This window comes from Heterodontus francisci, chromosome 5 (genome assembly GCF_036365525.1).
Source record: "Heterodontus francisci isolate sHetFra1 chromosome 5, sHetFra1.hap1, whole genome shotgun sequence".
Taxonomy (NCBI): Eukaryota; Metazoa; Chordata; class Chondrichthyes; order Heterodontiformes; family Heterodontidae; genus Heterodontus; species Heterodontus francisci.
In genome coordinates this window covers 93,041,160-93,066,446 of record NC_090375.1, presented here as the reverse complement: position 1 = coordinate 93,066,446, position 25,287 = coordinate 93,041,160, and the positions used below count along the sequence as shown (strand labels likewise).

The window sequence follows — 25,287 nt, the reverse complement described above, 5'->3', positions numbered from 1 at the left end:
CCAACTAGTGGAAGGCTGTAGAAGAACAAATTTGCAAGGAAATTACTAAGAAGTGCAAGAATTATAGACTAGTTATAATGGGGGACTTTAATTATCCAAATATATGGGATAGTAGTAGTGTAAAGGGTAGAGAGGGGCAAGAGTTCCTAGAGTGCGGCCAGGAAAATTTTCCAGAGCAGTATGTTTCCTGTCCAACAAGACAGGAGGCACAGCTGGACCTGGTTCTTGGGAATGATAATGACAAATATCAGTAGGAAAATATTTAGAGGACAGTGATCATTGGATCATAAGGTTTAGGTTTGCTAGGGAAAAAGAACAATCTAGAGTAAGAATAATTAACTGGGGGAAAGCCAACTTCAATGAAGTAGGAACAGAATAAAAACAAGAAATGCTGGAAATACTCAGCCGATCTGGCAGTATCTGTGGAGAGAGAAGCAGAGTTAACATTTCAGGTCAGTGATCCTTCATCAGAATCCCCGTCGCAGAGAAGAGCAGAATTTCTTCAAGGTTCTTGTTTTTATTTCAGATTTACAGCATCTGCAATATTTTACTTTTATTGAAGTAGGAATGGATCTGGGCCGAGTAAATTGAAATCAAAGGTTGGCAGGAAAAACGGTAGCTGAACAATGGGCTACCTTCAAAGAAGAGACATTTCAGGCACAGTCAAGGTCATAGAGTCAGAGAGTTATACAGCACAGAAACAGGCCCTTCGGCCCATCGTGTCCGTGCCGGTCATCAAGCACCTATCTATTCTAATCCCATTTTCCAGCCTTTCAAGTGCTCATCTAAATAATTCTTAAATGTTGTGAGGGTTCCTTCTTCTACCACCCCTTCAGGCAGTGCGTTCCAGATTCCAACCACCCTCGGTGAAAATTTTTTTCCTCAAATCCCCTCTACACCTCCTGCCCCTTACCTTAAATCTATGCCCCCTGGTTATTGACACCTCCGCTAAGAGAAAAGGTTTCTTCCTATCTACCCTATCTATGCCCCTCATACTTTTGTATACCTCAATCACATCCCCCGTCAGCCTTCTCTGCTCTAAGGAAAACAACCCTAGCATATCCAGTCTCCCTTCATAGCTGAAATGCTGTCGCCCAGGCAACATCCTGGTGAATCTCCTCTGCACACCCTCCAGTGCAATCACATCCTTCCTATAGTGCGGTGACCAGAACTGTACACAGTACTCCAGCTGTGGCCTAACTAGCGTTTTATACAGCTCCATCATAGCCTCCCTTCTCTTATATTCTATGCCTCGTCTAATAAAGGCAAGTATCCCATATGCCTTCCCAACCACCTTATCCACCTGTGCTGCTGCCTTCAGTGATCTATGGACAAGTACACCAAGGTCCCTCTGACCCTTTGTACTTCCTAGGGTCCTACCATCCATTGTATATTCCCTTGCCTTGTTTGTCCTCCCAAAATGCATCACCTCATTCTTCTCAGGATTAAATTCCATTTGCCACTGCTCTGCCCATCTTACCAGCCCATCTATATCGTCCTGTAATCTAAGGCTTTCTTCTTCAGTATTTACGACACCACCAATTTTCATGTTATCTGCGAACTTACTGATCATACCTCCGATATTCACGTCTAAATCATTAATGTACACTGCAAACAGCAAGGGTCCCAGCATCGATCCCAGCGGTACACCACTGGCCACAGGCTTCCACTCGCAAAAACAACCCTCGACCATCACCCTCTGCCTCCTGCCACTAAGCCAATTTTGGATCCAATTTGCCAAATTGCCCTGGATCCCATGGGCTCTTACCTTCTTGACCAATCTCCCATGCCGGACCTTACCAAAAACCTTACTGAAATCCATGTAGACTGCATCAACTGCTTTATCCTCATCTACACACCTAATCATCTCCTTGAAAAATTCAGTCAAATTTGTTAGGCATGATCTCCCCCTGACAAAGGCATGCTGACTATCCTTGATTAATCCCTGCCTCTCCAAGTGGAGATTAATCCTGTCCCACAGAATTGTTTCCAATAGTTTCCCTACCAATGATGTTAGACTCATTGGCCTGTAATTACCTGGTTTATCCCTACTATCCTTGAATAGTGGTACCACATTCACTGTCCTTCAGTCCTCTGGTACCTGTCCTGTGGCCAGAGAGGATTTGAAAATTTGTATCAGAGCCCCTGCAATTTCCTCCCTTGCCTCATATCGCAGCCTGGGATACATCTCATCTGGGCCTGAGGATTTATCCACTTTTAAGTCAACTAAAACCGCTAATACCTCCTCCCTTTCAATGCTAATCTGTTCAAGTATATCACAGTCTCCCTCCCTAATCTCTACACCTACATCATCCTTCTCCATAGTGAACACAGATGAAAAGTAATTATTTAAAACCTCCGGCTCCACACACAGATTACCACTTTGGTCCCTAATGGGCCCTACTCTTTCCCTGGTTATCCTCTTGTGTTTAATATACTTATAAAATGCCTTGGGATTTTCCTTTATCTTGCCCGCCAATGTTTTTTCATGCCCCCTCTTCGCTCCCCTAATTACTTTTTTAAGTACCCCCCTACACTTTCTATACTCCTCCAGGGTCTCTGCTGTTTCCAGCCCCCTGAATCTGCCATAAACCTCCTTTTTTCTTTTATCCAATCCTCTAGATCCCTTGACATCTAGGGTTCCCTGGACGTATTGGTCCTACCCTTCACCTTTACGGGAACATTTTGGCCCTGAACTCTCATTATTTCCTTTTTGAATGACTCCCACTGGTCTGATGTAGACTTTCCTACAAGCAGCTACTCCCACTTTGGTCAGATCCTGTTTTATCACATTGAAATCGGCCTTGCCCCAATTCAGAACCTTTATTTCCGTAACTACCTTAAATCTTACAGCGTTATGGTCACTATCCCTGAAATGCTGCCCCACTGACTCTTCTACCACTTGTCCGGCTTCATTCCCTGAAATTAGGTCCTGTACTGCCCCTTCTCTTGTAGGACCTTCTACATGCTGGCTCAAATAGCTCTCCTAATGCACTTTAAAAATTCCGCCCCCTTTAAGACCTTTGCACTAAGACTATCCCAGTTAATATTAGGGAAGTTGAAATCCTCTACTGTTATTACCCTATTATTTTTACACTCGGATTTGCCTACATATCTGCTCCTCTATCTCTCCCTGACTGTTTGGACGCCTGTAGTACACTCCCAGCAAAGTGATTGCCCCCTTTTTGTTTTTAAGATCTACCCGTATGGCCTCATTTGAGGAACCTTCTAAGATATCATCCCTCCTTACTGCTGTAATTGACTCCTTGATCAATAGTGCAATGCCACCTCCTCTTTTACACCACCTCCCCCTCCCCGGCCTCCCCCCCCCCCCCCACCCCCCGTCACACCTGAATATTCTATACCCTGGAATATTGAACTGCCAGTCCTGCCCTTCCTTCAACCATGTCTCTGTGATCACAATAATATCATATACCCATGTGTTAATCAATGCCCTCAATTCATCTGTCTTACTTGTAAGACTCCTTGCGTTAAAATAGATGCAATCCAGCCTTGCATTATTCGCATGTGTCTTAAGAGGTCTATATTTGCTTTGCCTTCCATACTGACTTAGTATCTCTTCTATAATTGGCTGTGCATCACCCCCTACTGTACCTCCACTCTGTATCCCATCCCCCCGCCAAATTAGTTTAAACTGCACTCCGCACCCCCACCCCCAACAGCACTAGCAAGCCTCTCTGCAAGGATGTTGGTCCTGTTCCGGTTCAGGTGCAACCCGTCCAACTTGTACAGGTCCCACCTTCCCCAGAAACAGACCCAGTGATCCAGGAAACTAAAGCCCTCCCTCCTGCACCATCTCTTCAGCCACACATTCATCTGCTCTATCCTCCTATTCCTATATTCACCAGCACGTGGCACCAGGAGTAACCCAGAGATTACAACCTTTGAAGTTGTGCTGTTTAATCTGCTATATATTCCCTCGAAGGGGAAAGGTAGAATAAGCAAATCCAGAGCTCCCTGGATAAGAAAAGAGATAGAGATGAAGATGAAGAAGAAAAAGTGTGCTAATGACAGATGTTAGGTAGAAGATACAATGGAGAACCTGGCTGAATATAGAAGGTTCAGAGGGGAAGTGAAAAAGCAAATAAGAGAAGAAAAGAGACTGGTAGTGAACATAAAAGGGAATCCCAAAGTCTTCTGTAGGCATATAAGTAGTAAAAGGGTGGTAAAAGATGGAGTGGGGCCGATTAGGGACCAAAAAGGGGATTTACGCATGGAGACAGGAAGAATAGCTGAGGTATTAAATGAATATTTTGCATCTGTCTTTACCAAGGAAGGAGATGCTCCCCAGGCCACGGTGAAATAGGAGGTAATTAATACACTAGAAGGATGTAAAATCAATAAAGAGGAGGTATAGATAGGTTTTCTGTACTTAATCTTGATCAGGCACCAGGACGGGATGAGATGCACCCAAGGATACTGAGGGATGTGAGAGTGAAAATTGTGGAGGCACTGTCCATAATTTTCCAGTCTTCCTTAGACTCAGGGGTGGTGCCAGAGAACTGGAGAATTGCAAATGTTACACCCTTGTTCAAAAAAGGATGTAAAGATAGCCTAGAAACTACAGGCCAGTCAGTTTAACTTCAGTGGTGCGGAAACTTCTAGAAGCAATAATTCGGGACAAAATTAATAGTCACATGGACAAATGTGAGTTAATTCAGGAAAGCCAGCATGGATTTGTTAAGGGAAAATCGTGTTTAATAAACTTGCTGGAGTTTTTTTGAAGGGGTAACTAAGAGGGATGATGAGGGCAATGCTGTTGATGTGGTGTACATGGTCTTTCAAAAGGCATTTCATTTGATACAGCGCCACACAACAGACTTGTGAGCAAAGTTATAGTTCATGGAATAAGAGGAACTGTGGCAACATGGATATGAAATTGGCTGAGTGACAGGGAACAGAGAGCAGTGGTTAATGGAAGTTTTTTGGGCTGGAGGAAGGTTTGTAGTGGAGTTCCCCAGGGATCAGTGTTGGGAAACTTGCTCTTCCTGATATGTATTGATGACTTAGCACTTGATGCTTCAGTGGTGCGGAAACTTCTAGAAACAATAATTCGGGACAAAATTAATAGTCACATGGACAAATGTGAGTTAATTCAGGAAAGCCAGCATGGATTTGTTAAGGGAAAATCATGTTTAATAAACTTGCTGGAGGTATAGATAGATTTGTGTGGTTAGGATATGGAATGCACTGCCAGAGAGTGCAGTGAAGGGAACAATGTACAGGATTATGGGGAAAAGACAGGGGAATGGCACTAAGTCAATTGCTCCTTCTAAGAGCCAGTGCAGACATGATGGGCTGAATAGCCCCCTTCTGTGCTGTAACGATTCTTTGAAAAATCTGCCTAACTCAGGCTTGAATATATTCAGTGACTCAGCCTCCACTGCTCACTGGAGATGAGAATTCCAAACACTAACGGCCCTCTAAGAGAAAAAATGCCTCCTCATCTCTGTCTTAAATGGGCGACCCCTTAATTTGAAACTGTGCCCCCTAGTTCTAGATTCCCCTAAGAGGGGAAACATCCTCTCAGCATCTCCCCTGTCAAGCCCCGTCAGAATCTTATATGTTTCAATAAAATTAGCTTTCAATCTTCTAAACTCCAGTGAGTATAGACCCAACCTGCTCAACCTCATAAGACAAACCCCTCATCTCAGGAATCAGCCTAGTGAACCTTCTCAGAGCTGCCTCCAATGCAAGTATTTCCCTTTTTAAGTAAGTAAACAAAAACTGTACACAGTAATCTAGGTGCAGTCTCACCAATGCCCTGTACAGTTGTTCAAGACTTCCCTATTTTAATACTCCACCCCCCCTTGCAATAAAGGCCAACATTCCATTTGCCTTTCTCATTTTTTGCTGTACCTGCATGCTGACTTTTTGTGATTTTTTTTATTATTCATTCATGGGATGTGGGCATCGCTGGCTAGGCCAGCATTTATTGCCCATCCCTAATAGCCCTTGAGAAGGTGGTGGTGAGCTGCCTTCTTGAACCGCTGCAGTCCATGTGAGGTAGGTACACCTAGAGTGCTGTTAGGAAGGGAGTTCTAGGATTTTGACCCAGTGACAGTGAAGGAACGACGATATAGTTTCTTGTCAGGATAGTGTGTGACTTGCAGGGAAACTTGCAGGTGTTGGTGTTCCCATGCATTTGCTGCCCTTGTCCTTCTAGTTGGTAGAGGTTGTGTGTTTGGAAGGTGCTGTCTAAGGAGCCTTGGTGTGTTGCTGCAGTGCATCTTGTAGATGGTACACACTGCTGCCACTGTGCGTCGGTGGTGGAGGGAGTGAATGTTTGTGAATGGGGTGCCAATCAAGCAGACTGCTTTGTCCTGGATGGTGTCGAGCTTCTTGAGCACCCATCCAGGCAAGTGGAGAGTATTCCATCACACTCCTGACTTGTGCCTTGTAGATGGTGGACAGGCTTTGGGGAGTCAGGAGATGAGTTACTCGCCTTGTATTCATGTACAAGGACTCCCAGGTCCCTCTGTACCGCAGCAGAATTCTGTAGTCTTTCTCTATTTAAATAATATTCTGCTTTTCTATTCTTCCTGCCAAAGTGGACAACCTCACATTTTCCCGCATCATACTCCATCTGCCAAATTTTTGCCTACTCACTTAACCTATCTTTATGCCTTTGTAGACTGTTTATATCCTCCTCACAACTTGCTTTCCTACCTGTCTTTGTATCATCAGCAAATTTGGCTACAATACAGTTGATCCCTTCATCCAAGTCATTAATATAGAGTATAAAATAGTTGAGGCCCCAGCATGATTCCTGTAGCACTCCACGAGTTACAGTTTGCCATCCTGAAAATGACCCATTTATCACGATTCTCTGTTTCCTATTAGTTAACCAGTCCTCTATCCATGCTAATTTATCACCCCCAACACCATGAGCTCTTGTCTTGTGCAGTAACCTTTTATGTGGCACCTTATAAAATGCCTTTTGGAAATCCAAATACACCACATCTGCTGGTTCCTCTTTATCCAAGCTGCTTGTTACATCCTCAAACAACTCCAATAAATTTGTCAAACACGATTTCCCCTTCAGAAAACCATGTTGACTCTGCCTGATTGTATTGTGATTTTCTAGATGTCCTACTACTACCTCTTTAATAATGGATTCTAGCATTTTCCCAATGACAGCCGCTAGAATAACTGGCCTCTCGTTTCCTGCTTTCTGTCTTCTTCCTTTCTTGAATAGAGGTGCTACATTTGCGGTTTTCCAATCCCCTGGGACCTTTCCAGAATCTAGGGAATTTTGGAAGATGACAACCAATGCATCCACTATCTCTGCAGCCACTTCTTTTCAGACCCTAGAATGCAGGCCATCAGGACCAGGGGACTTGTCAGCCTTTAGTTCCATTAGTTTTCCTAGTACTTTTTCTCTAGTGATAATGATTGTTTTAAGTACCTCCCTCCCTTTTGCCTCCTGATTTTCTACTATTCTTGGGATGCTTTTTGTGTCTTCTACTGTGAAGGCAGATACAAAATACTTGTTCAAAGCCTTTGGGATTTCCTTGTTTCTCATTATTGATTCCCCAGTCTCACCCTCTAAGAGACCAATGCTCACTTTAGCTACTCTTTTCCTTTTTATATATTTTTAGAAGCTTTTACTGTCTGTTTTTTATGTTTCTTGCAAGTTTTCTCACACTCCAGTTTCTCCCTTTTTATTTTTTTTTTAGTCATCCTTTGCTGGTTTCTAAAATTTTCTCAATCTTCTGGCCTACCACTGATTATTGCAGCATTGTACACCCTTTCTTTCAAATTGAAACCACTTCTTTAGCTAGCCACAGATGGTGTATCCTTCTGGTAGAGTCTTTCTTCCTCACTGGAAAATATCTTCGTTGAGAGTAATGAAATATCTCCTTAAATGTCTCACCATTTCTCTAACATCTTACCTTTTAACCTATTTTCCCAGTCCAACTCTGTGTTTTTGCCTTGTAATTGCCTTTATTTAAGTTTAAGACACTAGTTATGGACCCACATTTCTCACCCTCAAACTGAATGTGAAATTTTATCATGTTATGATCACTCTTGCCTGGAGGATCCTTTACTATGAGGTCTTTAATTAATCCGGTCTCATTACACAATACCAGGTCCAAAATAACTTGGTTCCTGGTTAGTTCTAGAATGTATTGTTCCAAGAAACTGCCCCGAATCCACTCTTATGAACTTATCTTTCAGGCTACCTTTGCCAATTTGATTTGTCCAATCGATGTGAAGATTAAAATCACCCATGATTATTGCCAATCCTTACTTGCATGCCCCCAATATTTCTTGGTGTATACTCTGTCCTACTTTGTAGCTACTGATAGGGGCCTATAAATTACTCCCACCAGCGCCGCCTTTCCTTTGCTGTTTCTTGTCTCCACCCAAACTGATTCTACATCTTGATCTTCCGAGCCGAGATCATCTCTCACTACTGTACTGATCTCATCCTTTATGAACAGAGCTACCACACCTCATTTTCCTTTCTTCTTATCATTCCAAAATGTCAAATACCCTTGAATATTCAGTTCCCAGCTTAATTCACCTTGCAACCATGTCTCTGTAATGGCTGTCATATCATACTCATATATGTCTATTTGTGCCATCAATTCATCCATCTTGTTATGAATGCTGCAAGCATTCAGATAAAGAGCTTTAATTCTGTCTTCTTACCATTATTGCCTACTGTGACCTTATTTGCTGGTGCTGTCTTATGTTTATACGCTCTGCCCCTTCCTGTCACACTCTAGTTATCATTACTTGTATCATTACTCTGCACTGTTTCCTTGTCCTTTCTCTTTTAACTTTCCAAATCTTCCCTCATGTGAACCCCCCACCCCCGCCCACCCACTATTGAGTTTAAAGCACTCTCTACTACCCTTATTTTGCAATTTGCCAGGATTTTGGTCCCAGCACAGTTCAAGTGAAAGCCATCGCAACTGTACAGCTCCGTCTTTCCCCTGTACTGGTGCCAGTGCTCCATGAATTGAAACGCATGTCTCCCACACCAATCTTTGAGCCATGCATTTAATTCTCTGATCTTATTTACCCTATGTCAATTTGCTCGTGGCTCAGGTAGTAATCCAGATATTATTACCTTTGTGATTCTGCTTTTTAATTTAACCCCTAGCTGCTGCTACTCCCTCAGCAGAACCTCTTTCTTAGTCCTACCTATGTTGCTAGTACCCACGTGGAACTCAACAACTGGATCCTTCCCCGCACTCCAAGTTCCTCTCTAGCTCCGAGGAGATGTCCTACATCCTGTCACCGTGCAGGCAACACAGCCTTCGGGACTCTCACACTCGGCTGCAGAGAACTGCATCTATTCCCCCTAACTATATTATCCCTTACTGGAACTACATTCTTTTTAACTCCCCTCAGTTGAATGGCCCCCTGCACCATGGTGCCATGGTCAGTTTGTCCATCCTCCCTGCAGTCCCTGCTGTCATCCACACAAGGTGCAAGAACATCAAACCTGTTGGACAGTTGCAAGAGCTGAGGCTCCTCCAGTGCTACCTTCTGGATCCCTATATCTACCTATCTTGCATCACACCCTCCTGTCCCTGACCATGGACCAAATCAGAAGTGCCTAGCCTAATGGTGCGTGCCTCCTGAAACAAAATGTCCAGGTAACTTACCCCTCCCTAATGCATCGCAGTGTCTGAAGCTCAGACTCCAGGTCAAGTCATCAACTTTGAGCCAAAGTGATGGGGATGATTGAGGAGTGAACCAGGGTGTCCTGGAGGGAATGGTCCCTTTGGAATGCTGAAAGGAATGTGGCGGCAAAGATGTATTTGGTGTTTCAGCATCACGCTGGAGGTGGCGGAAATGGGAGAGACGGTGGCATAGTGGTAATGTCACTGAACTAGTAATCCAGAGGCCCAAACCAGTGCCCTGGGGACACAGGTGCAAATCTCACCACAGCAGCTGCTGGAATTTAAATTCAATTAGTTAATAAGTTCAATTAATTAATTTTTAAAAATGGAATTGAAAGGTAGTCTCAGTAATAGTGCCATGAAACTATCATTGATTGTCATAAAAACCCATCTGGTTCACTAATGTCCTTGAGGGAAGGAAATCTGCCATCCTTACCTGGCCTAGCCGACATGTGACTCCAGACCCACAGCAATGTGGTTGACTCTTAACTGCCCTTTGAAATGGCCTAGCAAGCCACTTAGTTGTCAAGGGCGTTTAGGGATAGGCAACAAATGCTGGCCTTGCCAGTGACGCCCACATCCCATGAAAGAATTTTTTAAAAAGTGGAGGCTGTTGGGATGGGAGTGTGGTCTGTTTTGGTTCTGGGACCTCTCTGTCCTTGGCCTCCAACACTGCTACAGTAAAGCTTACAGTGAGCCTGAGGAACAACACCACATCTTTCAATTAGGAATTGTACAGCCTTCTGGACTCAACATAGCATTCAATAATTTCATATTATAACCTCTGCCATTGTTTTTCAGACAACAGTTGTTGGCAATGATTCTGCTATTCCATTTACACCTCCTCTAAACCCGTCTTTTGTTTCTTCACTTTATTTTATTCATTCACAGGATCTGGGTGTCACTGGCAAGGCCAGCATTTGTTGCCCATCCCTAATTGCCCTTGGGAGGTGGGGGTGAGCCACCTTCTTGATCCACTGCTGACCTGTGGTGAAGGTACTCCCCCCACTGCTGTTAGATGGAATTCTAGGATTTTACTCAACGACAGTGAAGGAACTGCAATATATTTCATAGTCAGGATGAAGTTATGATCACCTAGTTCATGTTTTGTATTAATATTTTAGAGGCCATTTTTAGTTTTGAGAAATTAAATGTGTAGCTAAGAATTTCAAAAGGTTACAGAACACCCAAGATTTAAAGTTTAAAGAGCTCTCCCTGAGTGCTTCCAGGGACAGAGTTAGAGAGGTGAGACCCATAAAACAACAGGTGGTCTTGTTTAGTTTGGAGTTTAGTCTGGAAGGGATTGCTTTGTCATTGTTAGCAGTATTAATTGTTCATGTCGGTATTAGAAGTCAAAGAAATGTTTGGAATTGAAGGTAATTAGTTTAAATTGCTATCTGGGACATCCCACATGGCTATGGAGATAGATAATGCATCGAGATGCCTTTGGTCAGGTGTTTTTATCTCTGTGCTTGCTGACACAGACAGGCAGTTGGCTTTTTCAAAGTTGTTGGCTTTAGGAACAGCTGGACTCAGGCGAAGTGGCCATCAGGAACCGGACGTTTCTGTTTTGAGTAAGGCCCAAGCTCAAGCTGAGAAGTCCAGATTCAGGAAGTGTTGGACGAGAACCAATCAATTCGCCCAGCCAGATGCTAGAGGGAGAATCCCCGGGAGATCTCATACTTCGGAAGAAATTAAGGAATTAAAGTGAATTCCTAGGGGTTGTGGTACACTTTGGATTGGTTCCAGGAGAAGTGAACAAATGGCTAAGAACTTGTAAAGTATAGGGGAACTCTTGGGGTGGGAGTAAAGTCAAACAGAGGTGTTGGATTGAGATTTAGAGTTTAAAGTATACGTCTTCATGTTTTGTTAAGATTTTAAGTTAATTTATAAGTGATTTCAAATTACAGTGTTAAGTTAGTAGTTTTTTGTTAGGTTTAACTCTTGTACAGTAAGGTTTTTTGTTAAAACATGAAATGTTGTGGCATAATTTTTCAGTAATAATTGGGAATTCAACTTTCTCTTTTTAATAGTTAACCATCCCTAACGGGATCGTAACAATGGTGATTTAGAGTGGAACTTGGAGGTCATGGTGTTCCCATGCACATACTGCCATTGTCCTTCTCAGTGGTAGAGGTGGCAGGTTTGGGAGGTGCTGTCAAAGAAGCCTTGAAAAGTTGCAGCAATGCATCTTGTAGATTGGAACTAACTGCGGACAGTGGTACAGGGAATGAATATTTAAAGTAGTGAATGAGGTGCCAGGCAAGTGGAGTAAAGCTTTGGGGAATCAGGAGTTGAGTACTCACCATAGAATTCCCAGCTTCTGACTTGCTCTTCTAGCTATAGTATTTATGTGGCTGGTCCAGTTAAGTTTCTGTTCAATGATGGCCACCAGGATGCTGATGGTGTGGGATTCAGTGATAGTAATGTTAGTGATTAGACTTCCTCTTGTTGGAGTTGGCCATTGCCTAGAAATTGTGTGGCCTGAATGTTGCTTGCCACTTATCTGCCTACGGCTGAATGTTGTTCAGGTCTTGCTGCACATGAGCATGGACTGGTTCATTATCTGAGGAGTTTCATATGGAACTAACACAGTGCAATCATCAGTGAACATCCCCCCCTTATGTCCTTATGATGGAGAGAAGTTCATTGATAGAACAGCTAAAGATGGTTGGGCCTAGGACACTGCCCTAAGGAAATACTACAGCAATGTCCTGGGGCTGCAATGATTCACCTCCAACAACCAAAGCCATCTTCCTTCGTGCTTGGTATGAATCTAACCAATGGTAAGTTTTCCCCCTAATTCCCATTGACTTCAATTTTACCAGGGCTCCATCACATCCTTGATGTCAAGGGCAGTCATTATCACCTCAGCTCTTGAATTCAGCACTTTTATCCATGTTTCGACCAAGGCTGTGATGAGGCCTGGAGCCAGGCAGACCTCCCGTTTGTTCCTTTTTCCCACTCCTACCTTTCCCTCTCTCTGTATTTGCTTAAAACCTGCTACATCTCTAACTTTTTCCAATTCTAATAAAAGGCAATCAACTTGAATTTTAACTTTGTTTCTGTCTCCACAGATGCTGCCTGAACTGCTGAGTATTTTCAGCATTATCTGTTTTTATTTCAGATTTCCAGTATCCATAGTATTTTTCTTTTTCATTAGTGTGCAGTGTCATGCAGTGAAAATTCAGTGCAGCAAGAGTAAGAGTGAATCACTGGAAATAGGTCAGTTGTGTCCTTATTATCTCCTAAAAGTACTAGTTATTGAAGCTGCTTTGTGTTAACTTAGAAAACTCTATGCCTATGGGATCAGTATTCATAAGAATATAGATACTGTGTCCTGTACATTTCTCAATTATGTCACCCAACATTTTCAGAAAATTTTAATCTATTTCTGGAGACTTTGAACAACCTAGTGGAGAAGAATGAATGCCACAGCCCCAGCCTATATCTGACTTACTGGGCAGAATTTAATTCTCCCGCCCTGGGAGAGGGCTGGGAGGTGTTGGGGGGGCCATATAATCGGGAGGGAAGACGGGACGGAGTGCCCGTCGCCTTCCCAACTGCCCCCGATGAAGTCGGAGCAAGGAAGGTTGAGGATGGCCTTCCTGCCTGGAGGGCAATTTAGGCCCTTAAATGGCCAATTAATGGACATTTAAGGGCCTCATCCCGCTACCACTGATATTCTACCAGCGGCGGGGAGCCATACGCCATGTGGGAAGGTTGCCCAATAAAAGCTGGCAGCCTCCCTGTGGACTCGGGGCGAGGGCCCCTCTTGATCGGCCTCCCCATGGCATTCCTGGGACTGAAGAGCTGTCGGTCATCCGATTGGTTGGCAGCTCTTGGACGCAGGCTCTTCACCTTTCAAGGCACAGAAGCCCCAACGGCAGGCACTTAACTGGCTGATTGACATTGAATTCCGTCAGGGCTTCAGAAAATGTCCGCGGCGGGGTTGCCCCGGCTTTCCAGCTGGTAGTCAGGGCCACCGCCCAGCCCACTGACTCACAATCTGACAACAGTATGTGTTACGACCAGGTGAGAAAGGTGTCTAGGGGTCTCTCTCAGCCTTCACCTGGTCTTACCGTAACAGGGTTTAATTTAAAACAGACTGTGTTTTTAGTTCCCCCTTGGTGAATCCTTGTTCACCGCTTTCCAATTATAAGGCAAACAAACCAGCACAAACAGGTTTACTTAGGTTTAAAGAAGAAAAGTTGAAATTTATTAAACTTGAACATAAACTCTAAATCGGTTGACGCCTAAGGATACACAACGTGCCCAAGCTAGCATGAATACGCGATACACACATGCAAATAGAGACAGAAAAGAGCAGAAGAAAAATAAAGTGGAAATGTTTGAGGCAATATCTGAAGAGTTTTTGTTAAGGTTCTTCAAGCTCACTGTAGAGTCCTTGATTGTAGGTAGATCTTGCTTTTCATTGGAGCACAGTATTTTTAAACTTTGTTTGCTGTTGGAGACTTTTCTCTCTTGGGGTTCATGTGTCTTCAGTGGATTCAGAGGCTTGTGAGAAAGAGATGGGAGCAGACTGTAGAGATCTCAGTTCAGGAGCAAACTGTTTATACAATTCAGAAGAACCCAGGTTGCCTAGCAGGTTAGTCATGCGACTAACTGGTCTGACCACGTCTTGGATTGTATCACCTTAGCAGTCTCTGGAATGCTCCTCTTACACACAATACCTGGTGTTCCAGGTCCATTGTGGGTTGAATGTATCAAGTAATGGTCCTTTATCCGTCCAATCACCGTCTGTTAATATGCAAATGTCATTTGCAGCCACAGCTGATCCGTTTAACAAGTCCTTTCTTCACTCCAGTAACAGTTTAAAATCAATATTCATGACAAAATTAATGTGCCTCAGTCTTGGCAGGTGGGGACCTAGCATGACATATGTTAACCTCGTGTGTTTAAATTACGCAAAATACATGCTGCTACAGCAAAACTAACATCTGACAATTTTTTCAAAATGATGTCATTAAAAAGTCAGAGAAAGTAAAATAATGAAGATTTTTTTTTAATCCACAGTATTTTTGAAATGCTCCAGAGTAATAATCCTTGTTATATTTTTGATTTTGGTGTAAAAACCTTTGAAGCTTGCCTTCAGTTAATCTTCTGGCCGCATGCATACAGCATAATGCATGGTATGCCCGATGACTTTCTGTGAAGTTAGGAAAGTTAACTTGACTTTATTTGGATATTCATTTTGTTTCCTACATTACAACAGTGTCTACACTTCAAAAGTACTTCATTGGCTGTCAAGCACTTTGAGATGTCTGGTCGTTGTGAAAGGCACTATATATGTGAAAGTTTTTATTTTTTCTTTCCATTTTGTAAATAATGCTCTGGATTGTGCTGTAATAATAACAGCCAGTCTATCAGTATTCGCTGATATTACATGGTAAATCTGACAGCAACCTCTGGTGCTCATACATGTGCAATTAAACATGGAAATTCATAGATTGCTGTCAGAAATAGAATGCCCCTCCACTGTATGCCCTATTAGAGTCCTCGCCGATAGACTTGGCATTGAAATCACTGTAATGATTTGAACTTGGGCTACTTAACCATTAGTTCTATGCTGAACAAGTTAGGGCTGGTACATTTAGCAGTAAATGAGTCTTTGACAGTATAATAATTGCTAGTTACTGTTGAGCAACCTCTCTGGAGTCTCATTCCCTCAGAAGAACATAAGAAATAGGAACAGGAGTAGACCACTCAGCTCCTCGAACCTGCTCCACCATTCAATACAATCATGGCTGATCTTCTACCTCAACTCCACTTTACTGCCTGCTCCTCATATCCCTTGATTCCTTGAGAGATCAAAAATCTATCGATCTCAGTCTTGAGTATACTTAATGAGGTAGACAATTCCAAAAATTCGCAACCCTCTGAGTGAAGGAATTTCTCATCACCTCAGTCCTAATTGATCGACCCCTTAGCCTGAGGTTGTGCCCCTGTGCTGAAGATTCTCCAGCCGGGGGAAACAACCTCTCAGTGTCTACCCTGTTGAGCCCCTTCAGAATCTAAAATGTTTCAATGAGATCATCTCTCATTTTTCTAAACTCTAGAGTATAAGTCCTCTCATTCCAGGAACCAATCAAGTGAACCTTCGCGGTACCTCGTCCAAGGCAAGTAGTGAGAGGCGATTATGTAGTGGTAATGGACTAGCAATCCAGAGGCCCAGGCTAATGCTCTGGGGACGTGAGTTCAAATCCCACCACAGCAGCTGGTAGAATTTAACTTCAATTAATAAATCTGGAATCTGAACGTTAGTCTCAGTAATGGTGACCAGGCAACCATTGTCGATTGTCATAAAAACCTACCTGGTTCACTAATGTCCCTTAGGGAAGGAAATCTGCCGTCCTTACTTGGTCTGGCCTACATGTGATTCCAGACGCACATCAATTTGGTTGTCTCTTAAATGTCCTTGGAAATGGCCTAGCAAGCCACTCAGTTGTACCAAACTGTTAGAGAAAAGTTGAAAAGGAATGAAACCGGACAGACCACCTGGCCTGGACCTAGGCACCAGAAACGACAACAGCACACCCAGCCCTGTTGACCCTGCAAAGTCCTCCTAACATATGGGGGCGTGTGCCAAAATTGAGAGAGCTGTCCCACAGACTAGTCAAGCAACAGCCTGACATTGTCATACAAACGGAATCATACCTTGCAATGTCCCAGACAGCAGCAGGATATGGGGTGAAAGCGGGAACAGGTTACTGAGTTGGATGATCAGCCATGATCATGCTGAATGGCGGAGCAGGCTCGCAGGGCCGAATGGCCTACTCATGCTCCTGTTTTCAATGTTTCTATGTCACCATCCCTGGGTATATCCTGTCCGACCAGAGTTTTTTTTTTGCAGAGGGAGCTTTACTCTGTATCTAACCCTGTTTTTGTTTCTTCCCTTTTTCATTTTTTTGTGATTGGGACAGCATAGGGGGAGCTTTACTCTGTATCTAATCCCATGCTGTTCCTTCCCTGGGAGTGTTTGCTGGGGACAGTGTAGAGGGAACTTTACTCTGTATCGTCCCACCAGAAGTGGCGGCACAGTGGTATACAAACGGGTGGGAGTTGCCGTGGGAGTGCTCAACATTGACTGCGGACTCCATGAAGTCACAGGGCATCAGGTCAAACATGGGCACGGAAACCTCCTGCAGATTACCACCTACTGCCCTCCCTCAGTTGATGAATCAGTACTCCTCCACGATGAACACCACTTGGAAGAAGAACTGAGGGTGGCAATGGCACAGTATGTACTTTGGGGGATACCCTTCATTGTGTTGTGTGGCACTAGCACTATGCTAAATGGGATAGACTTTGAACAGATCTAGCAACTCAAAACTGGGCATTCACGAGGTGCTTTGCATCATCAGCAGCAGCAGAATTGTACTCAACCACAATTTGTAACTCATGGCCCGGCATATCCCCCACACTACTATTACCATCAAGCCGAAGGATCATCCCTGGTTCAAAGAAGAGTGCAGGAGGGCTTTTTTTAATCCATTCAGGGGATCTGGGCTTCGCTCGCTAGGCCAGCATTTATTGCCCATCCCTAATTGCCCTTGAGAAGGTGGTGGTGAGCTGCCTTTTTGAACCGCTGCAGTCCTTGGGGTGTAGGTACACCCACAGTGCTGTTGGGAAGGGAGTTCCAGGATTTTGACCCAGTGACAGTGAAGGAATGGTGATATAGTTTCATGTCAGGATAGTATGTGGCTTATAGGGGAACTTGCAGGTGTTGGTGGTCCCATGCATCTGCTGCCCTTGTCCTTCTAGGTGCTGGAGGTTGCGGGCTTGGAAGGTGCTGTCGAAGCACTCTTGGTGAGTTGCAGCAGTGAATCTTGTAGATGGTACACACTGCTGTCACTGTGCGTTGGTGGTCAAGGGAGTGAAGGTCAAGGTGGTAGATGGAGTGCCAATCAAGCGGGCTGCTTTGAGTTGTTGGAGCTGCACCCATCCAGGCAAGTGGAGAGTATTCCATCACACTCCTGACTTGTGCTTTGTAGATGGTGGACAGGCATTGGGGAGACAGGAGTTGAGTTACTCACCGCAGAATTCCCAGCCTATGAGCTGCTGTTTTAGCCACAGTATTTATGTGGCTCGTCCAGCTCAGTTTTTGGTCAATGGTGACCCCAAGGATGTTGATAGTGGGGGATTCAGCGATGATAATGCCATTGAAAATCAAGGGGAGATGGTTAGATAGTCTCTTGTTTGAGATGGTCATTGCCTGGCATTTGTGTGGCGCGAATGTTACTTGCCACTTTTCAGTCCAAGCCTGGATGTTGTCCAGGTCTTGCTGCATATGGACACGGACTGCTTCATTATCTGAAGAGTTGCGAATGGTGCTGAACATTTTGCAATCATTAGCGAACATCACCACTTCTGACCTTATGATGGAGGGTATGTCATTGATCAAGCGGCTAAAGATGGTTGGGCCTAGGACACTACCCTGAGGAACTCTTGCAGTGATGTCCTGGGACTGAGATGATTGACGTCCAACAACCACAACCATCTTCCTTTGTACTAGATATGACTCCAAACAGCGGAGAGTTTTCCCCCTGATTCCCATTTAGTCCAGTTTTGCTCGGGCTCCTTGATGCCGTACTCGGTCAAATGCTACCTTGATGTCAAGTGCAGTTACTCTCACCTCACCTCACCTCTGGTGATCAGCTCTTTAGCCTTCTTTATTATCTGCTGTACCTGCATACTAACTTTTTGTGACTCCTGCACTAGAACACCTAGATCCCTCTGCACCTCAGAATTCTGCAGTCCTTCTCCATTTAAGTAATACTCTGCTTTTTTATTCGTGTTGCTAAAGTGAACAACTTTACATTTTCCCACATTATACTCCATCTGCTAGATTTTTGCCCACTCATTCAACCTACCTATATCGGTCTGCAACTTCCTTATGTCCTCTTCACAACATACGTTCCTACCTATCTTTAAGTCAGCGGCAAATTTAGCTATGATGCCATTGCTCCCCTCATCTAAGTCATTGACATAAATTGTAAAATGTTGACGTCCCAGCACAGACCCCTGTGGGACTCCACTCATCACATCCTGCCAATCAGAAAAGGACCCATTTATGCATATTCTCTGTTTTCTGCCAGCCAGCCAATCTTCTATCAATGCTAATATGTTACCCCTTACACCATGAGCTCCTACTTTGCGCAATAACCTTTTATGTGGCACCTTGTCAAATGCCATCTGAAAATCCAATGTGGTTGACTTTTGCCTACATGTGACTCCAAACCCATAGCAATGTGGTTGACTCTTAACTGCTCTAGCAAGCCATTCAGTTGTATCAAACCGCTATAAAATCTAAGAAAAGGAATGAAACCGGACGGACCACCCAGCATCGACCTAAACACTGGAAACGACAATGGAAAACCCAGCCCAATCGACCCTGCAAAGCCTTCCTTACTAACATCTGGGGGCTTGTGCCAAAACTGGGAGAGCTGTCCCACTGACTAGTCAAGCAGAAGCCTGATATACTCATACTCATGGAATCATACCTTGCAGACAATGTTCCAGACACCACCATCACCATCTCTGGGTATGTCCTGCCAGTGGGTGGTGGCACAGTGGTATACAGTCATGAGGGAGTTGCCCTGGGAGTCTTCAACATTGACTCCGGACCCCATGATGTCTCTGGAATGGGCAGGGAAACCTCCTGCTGATTACCACCTACTGCACCTCGCGCACCACCAACCGCACCCCCCCCCCCCCCACCCCCAGCCCTGGGCTGATGAATCAGTGCTTCTCCATGTTGAACACCAATTGGATGCAAGGACACAGAATGTACTCTGGGTGGGGGACCTCAGTGTCCATCACCAAGAGTGGCTTGGTTGTACCACTACTGGCCGAGTCCGAAAGGACATAGCTGCTAGAGTGGGTCTGTGGCAGGTGGTGAGGGAACCAACAGAGGGAAAAACCTACATGACCACATCCTCACCAATCTAACTGTTGCAGATGCATCTGCCCATGACAGTATTGGTAGGAGTGACCACCACACAGTCTTGCATCGACAAAGTCCCGTCTTCACCTTGAGGATACCCACCATCGTGTTGTGTGGCAGTACTACAGTGCTAAATGGGATAGATTTCGAACAGATCTAGCAACTCAAAACTCGGCATCTATGAGGTGCTATGGGCCATCAGCAGCAGCAGAATTGTATTCAACCATTCAATTGTATTCAATTGTAACCTCATGGCCCAGCATATTCCCCACTCTAGCATCACCATCGAGCCGGGGGACCCACCCCGATTCAATGAAGAGTGCAGGAGGGCACGCCAGGATCAGCACTAAGCATACCTAAAAATGAGGTGTCAGCCTGGTGAAGCTACAACACAGGACCAGTTGCATGCCAAACAACGGAAGCAGCATGCGATAGACATGGCTAAGTGATCCCACAAACAACGGATCAGATCTAAACTCTGCAGTCCTGCCACATCCAGTTGTGAATGGTGGTGGACAATTAAACAACTAACTGGAGCAGGAGGCTCCACAAATATTCCCATTCTCAACAATGGGAGGGCCCAACACATCAGTGGAAAAGACAAGACTTAAGCATTTGCATCCACTTCAGCCAGCAGTGCCGAGTGGATGATCCATCTCGGCCTCCTCCTGAGGTCCCCAGCAGCACAGATGCCAGTCTTCAGCCAATCTGATTCACTGCATGTGATATCAAGAAACGGCTGAAGGCACTGGATACTGCAAAGGCTATGGGTGCTGACAACATTCAGGCAATAGTACTGAACACCTGTGCTCCAGACCTTGTCGCGCCCCTAGCCAAGCTGTTCCAGGACAATTGCACAAGTATGTCCTGTACACAAATAGCAGGACAAATCCAACCCGACCAATTACCGCCCTATCAGTCTACTCTCGATCAACAGTAAAGTGATGGACGGGGTTGTCAACAGTACTATCAAGCGGCACTTGCTCAGCAATAACCTGCTCACTGATGCTCAGATTGGGTTCCGCCAGGGCCACTCAGCTCCTGACCTCACTACAGCCTTGGTCCAAACAGGGACAAAAGAGCTGATCTCCAGAGGTGAGGTGAGAGTGACTGCACTTGACATCAAAGCAGCATTTGCCAAATATGGCATCAAGGAGCCCTAGCAAAACTGGAGTCAATGGGATTCAGGGGGAAAACTCTCCTGTGATTGCACAATGTTCAGCACCATTCGCAACTCCTCAGATACTGAAGCAGTCCGTGTCCATATGCAGCAAGACCTGATCAACATTCAGGCTTAGGCTTATAAGCGGCAAGTTGCATTCGTGCCACACAAGTGCCAGGCAATGACCATCTCCAACACGAGATAATCTAACCCTCTCCCCTTGATATTCAATGGCATTACCATCGCTGAATCCCCACTATCAACATCCTGAGGGTTACCATTGATCAGAAACTGAACTAGACCAGCCATACAAGTATTGTGAACACAAAAGCAGGTCAGAGGTTGAAATAACTGCGGATTGTAACTCACTTCCTCACTCCCCAAAGCCTGTCCACCATCACAAGGCACACAACAGGAGTATGATGGAATATGCTGCACCTGCCTGGATGACTACAGCTCCAACAACACTCAAGAAGCTCCAACAATACTCAAGAAGCACGACAACATCCAGGACAAAGCAGCCCGCTTGATTGGCACCCCATCCATCACCTTCAACATTCACTCCCTCCACCATTGATGCACAGTGGCATCAGTTTTTACCATTTACAAGATGCATTGCAGCAACCCACCAAGGCTCCTTTGACATCACCTTCCAAACCCACAACCGCTACCACCTAGAAGGACAAGGGTAGCAGATGCATGGGAACAACACCACATGCAAGTTCCCCTCCAAGCCACACATCATCCTGACTTGGAACTGTCTCGCCGTTCCTTCAGTGTCACTGGGTCAAAATCCTGGAACTCCCTTCCTAATAGCACTGTGGGTGTACTTACACCAGATGGATTACAGCAGTTCCAGAAGGGGCTCACCAACAATTAGGGATGAGCAATAAAGGCTGGCCTAACCACATCCTATGAAAAGAGTTTTTAAAAAATCCTTCCTTAGATATGGAGTCCAAAACTGCGCACAGTATTCCAGATGTAGTCTCACCAAAGCCCTATACAATTGGAGCAAGACTTCTTATTCTTGTACTCCAATCCCCTTGCAATAAAGGCCAACATGCCATTTGCCTTCCTAATTGCTTGCTGTACCTGCATGCTAACTTTCTGTGTTCCTTGAATGAGTCTCTCTGAACATCAACATTTAAAAATGTCATGCCTTTTAAAATATATTCTGCTTTTCTATTCTTTCTACCAAAGTGAATAACCTCACACTTCCCTTCATTATCCTCCAATAGCCACCTTGTTGGCCACTCATTTAACCTGTTTATGGGCATGATTTCCGGGCCCTGCCAAGATCGGGAATGGAGGAAGACGGGGCCCGAAAACGTGGTTTCACAACATTGTTCCTGACGCCGGCCATTTTGGGGAAGGTGGATTCAGGGCTTAGCAAGGCTGCCCACTCCCATGAGACGAGCAGCCAATTATGCTCATTAAGAGCCTTATTAAGGACACTGACAGGAGGTCAACTGGGGTTTTCTAGTGAGCCTCCAGTTTCCTGACTTGACAGGGGGCAGTTCAACAGCCTGGAGACGTGCACCCAGCAGCAGGCCAGAGTGCTAGTGCTCCAGGCAGGCCTAGAGGCCCTTCAGGTCTGCCTGGTGCAGATGCAGCCAAAGGCCGTACTGTTGAGAGCCTTTTGGAAATCCAAGTATACTACATCTGCTAGTTGCCTTTTATCTATCATCCAGACTACCTTTGCCAATTTGATTTGTCCAGTCTATATGAAGAGTGAAGTTCCCCACGAGTATGATGTTGTTATTGTTACAAGCTTCAATTATTTCTTGCTCAGTGCTCTGTTCAATAGTATGACTACTGTTGGGGGGCCTATAAACTGCTCTCACCAGGGTTTTCTGACCCTTGTTATTCCTAATCTCCAGCTATACTGATTCTACTTTACGATTTTCTGAGCTGAGATCCTTTCCTACTGCTGTCCTTAGGTCACCCTTTATTATCAGGGCTACTCCTCCAGATTTTCCATTCTGTCTGTATTTTCAAAATGCTGTGTACCCTGGAATATTTATTTCCCAACCATAGTCACCTTGTAACCTTGTCTCTGAAATGGCGATTAGATCTGAACCATTTACCTTTATTTTTGCTGCTAGTTCATCTACCTTATTATGAATACTTCATGCATTCAGATAAAGAGCCTTTAATTTATTTTTTTTACTACTATTCTTTGCATGGACCTGATTCATTCACTATTACGTTTAGACTCTGTGTCCTTCCTGTTCCTCTCTGCTTGTCTTTACCCAAATTGCCACACTGCTCTATTGTCTTGATTTTCCTCTTTAGATTCTTAAATCTTCTTTCACCTGATCCCTCCCCGCAATTTTAGTTTAAAGCCCTATCCACAGCCATAGTTATATGATTCACCAAGGCACTTATCCCAGCCCGGTTTAAGTGGAGGCCATCCCAAGGGAATAGCTCACTCTTTCCGCAGTACAAGTGCCATTGCCCCATGAATCAAAACCCTGTTTTCCCACACCACTCTTAAGCCATGCATTTAATTGTGTAATCTGCTTGACCCTATGCCAATTAGCACATGGCTCAGGTAACAATCCAGAGATTATTACCTTTGAGGTTCTGTGTTTTAATTTGGACCCTAACTCCTCAAACACTCTCAGCTGAACATCATTCCTAGTTCTACCTATGTCCTATGTGGACCACGACAACTGGATCCTACCCCTCCCACTCCAAGTTTGTCTCCAACTGCGAGGAAATATCTTTATCCCTGGGATTGGACAGGCAGCACAACCTTTGCAATGCCCGATCGTGGCTGAACGAAACAGTATCTACCCCTGACTATTAATTAATGTTGCATAGTTTTTAAAAAATCTTTTTTTTGCTTTTTATGTTTATCTCTTTTATCTCTCTCCCTTAAGCCAATCTGTATTTCCCAATCTTTATTTTGCTTTCTCTACATCATTTAAATGTAATTTATATTTCCTGCTTTATGCTTCTTGGTTTGGACTCTATGGGCTGAATTTTATTAGCGCGCCACACATCCAGCGGCGTGCTTTGAACTCGGCGGCCTTCAGACACGGAAGCGCTGCTGCTGAGCCCCCGCGAAATACCGCGCGGGGCTCATTTAAATGGAGAGGACTGAGTGATGGCCCCTGGTGACATAGAGGGGGCGGCCGCTCCGTCCCCGGCCATGCTGTTTGGCCCCACTGCACAGGCGCCGACGCCATTTTTAAAGGGCTTCAGGCCCTTCACCTTCATTTGCATCTCTCAAGGTGCGTTTCAGTAGAAAGGGAATAAAATTGTAAATTATCTTTGATTACCCTTTCTCCCCCTGCCCCACTGAGTTCAAGTTTCATAAATTTACATTTGACCCCCAAAGACTACTTTGGAAAATGCTGACATCGAGCCCCCCCACCTTCAGAACCATTGACCCTCAACCCCTTCCCAACATCCCCACAACCAATAAAAAAAGGTTTTCCCTGCTCTCCATCAACTCTGATAATTTCACTCTTACCCCCTCCCCACCAGTGTCTCACCTCGGAACTGTGTCCTCCGAAGGCGCGCGAGTTGCGGCCGGCAGCCGTAATATCTACGACAGATGGCTGCCAGGACAAGGTAAGTTTATGTAAATTAATTTGCATTGATTTTACTATTTAAATGAAGGCCCCGCCGCCAAGTGGCGGGGGTCCACACCGAAGCCCCGCCACTGCCAGTAAAATGCGGCGGGGCCTTCTCGGCATCTGGGGTCATGGCGAGCCGCTCCCGCAAGTATTTTACGTGCCTCCCCGCCACGACTCCTGACGTCAAGGGGCTGGTAAAATTCAGCCCTATGTGTCTCAGTGAAGATACTGCAATCTGATTGGTTGAAGAGCCTCGCTGTTACTTGACCTGTTCACGGATGTCATAGATCCCCTGAAGAGGGTGCCACACTGAAACAGATGCCAGATTAGTGGATATCTCAGCTGACAAGCTTGCGCAACATCTGTGGCAAGGTGAATAGTGAATTCCATTCCTTTGCCACTGAGATGAAAATTTGGGCCATTTTTCAGCTATATAGGGAAAGTATCATTTTTTTCGCTTTCCTAACAGGATGTACCTTCAAAGCTTTTATTGTCAATAGGACAAATTTAATTTTGAGCAAAAGTTTTCAATTTTTTTCCAGAAATAAATGCTGCATCTCATGAAAAAAAATTACTTTTCACTTTTGCAGGATGAGCCTGTTGCAATTGGTAAGCAGTGGACGAGAGAATCTGCCCAGGTCACTTACACAGCCCCAGCAGTTTCTTATTCACAGGAACTGATGTACATCAATGGAAATTCGAGCTATAATTACCATGGTTACGGAGGGCTGGGTGCTGGAAAGCAAAATCCATCTTCCTTACCAAGTGATGGTACTAACAGTGGTAAGTGTTATTGGATGTCTGTTAATGATCATCAAATGATCAATCTCAAATTATTTCAATATAAAAAATCCTTGAATACCCATGCATTAGCTATTTTCTTGATAATTGTATGTTACTGAATTATAT

General features: G+C 44.6%; 1 protein-coding gene across 7 annotated transcripts in view; it reads left to right on the top strand.

Moving 5' to 3' along the window:
• The window catches only part of LOC137369960 (nucleolar protein 4-like), a 504,149-nt gene that overhangs the window by 476,578 nt on the left and 2,284 nt on the right, over nucleotides 1-25,287 (top strand). For 4 of the 7 annotated variants that reach the window (XM_068031783.1, XM_068031780.1, XM_068031782.1 and 1 more), the window contains 2 exons: nucleotides 24,287-24,373; nucleotides 24,969-25,161. In XM_068031783.1, the coding sequence (XP_067887884.1) occupies nucleotides 24,287-24,373; nucleotides 24,969-25,161 (280 nt within the window). The remainder of the gene's footprint in view (nucleotides 1-24,286; nucleotides 24,374-24,968; nucleotides 25,162-25,287) is intronic. The other 3 variants (XM_068031785.1, XM_068031786.1, XM_068031784.1) reach the window with 1 other exon arrangement.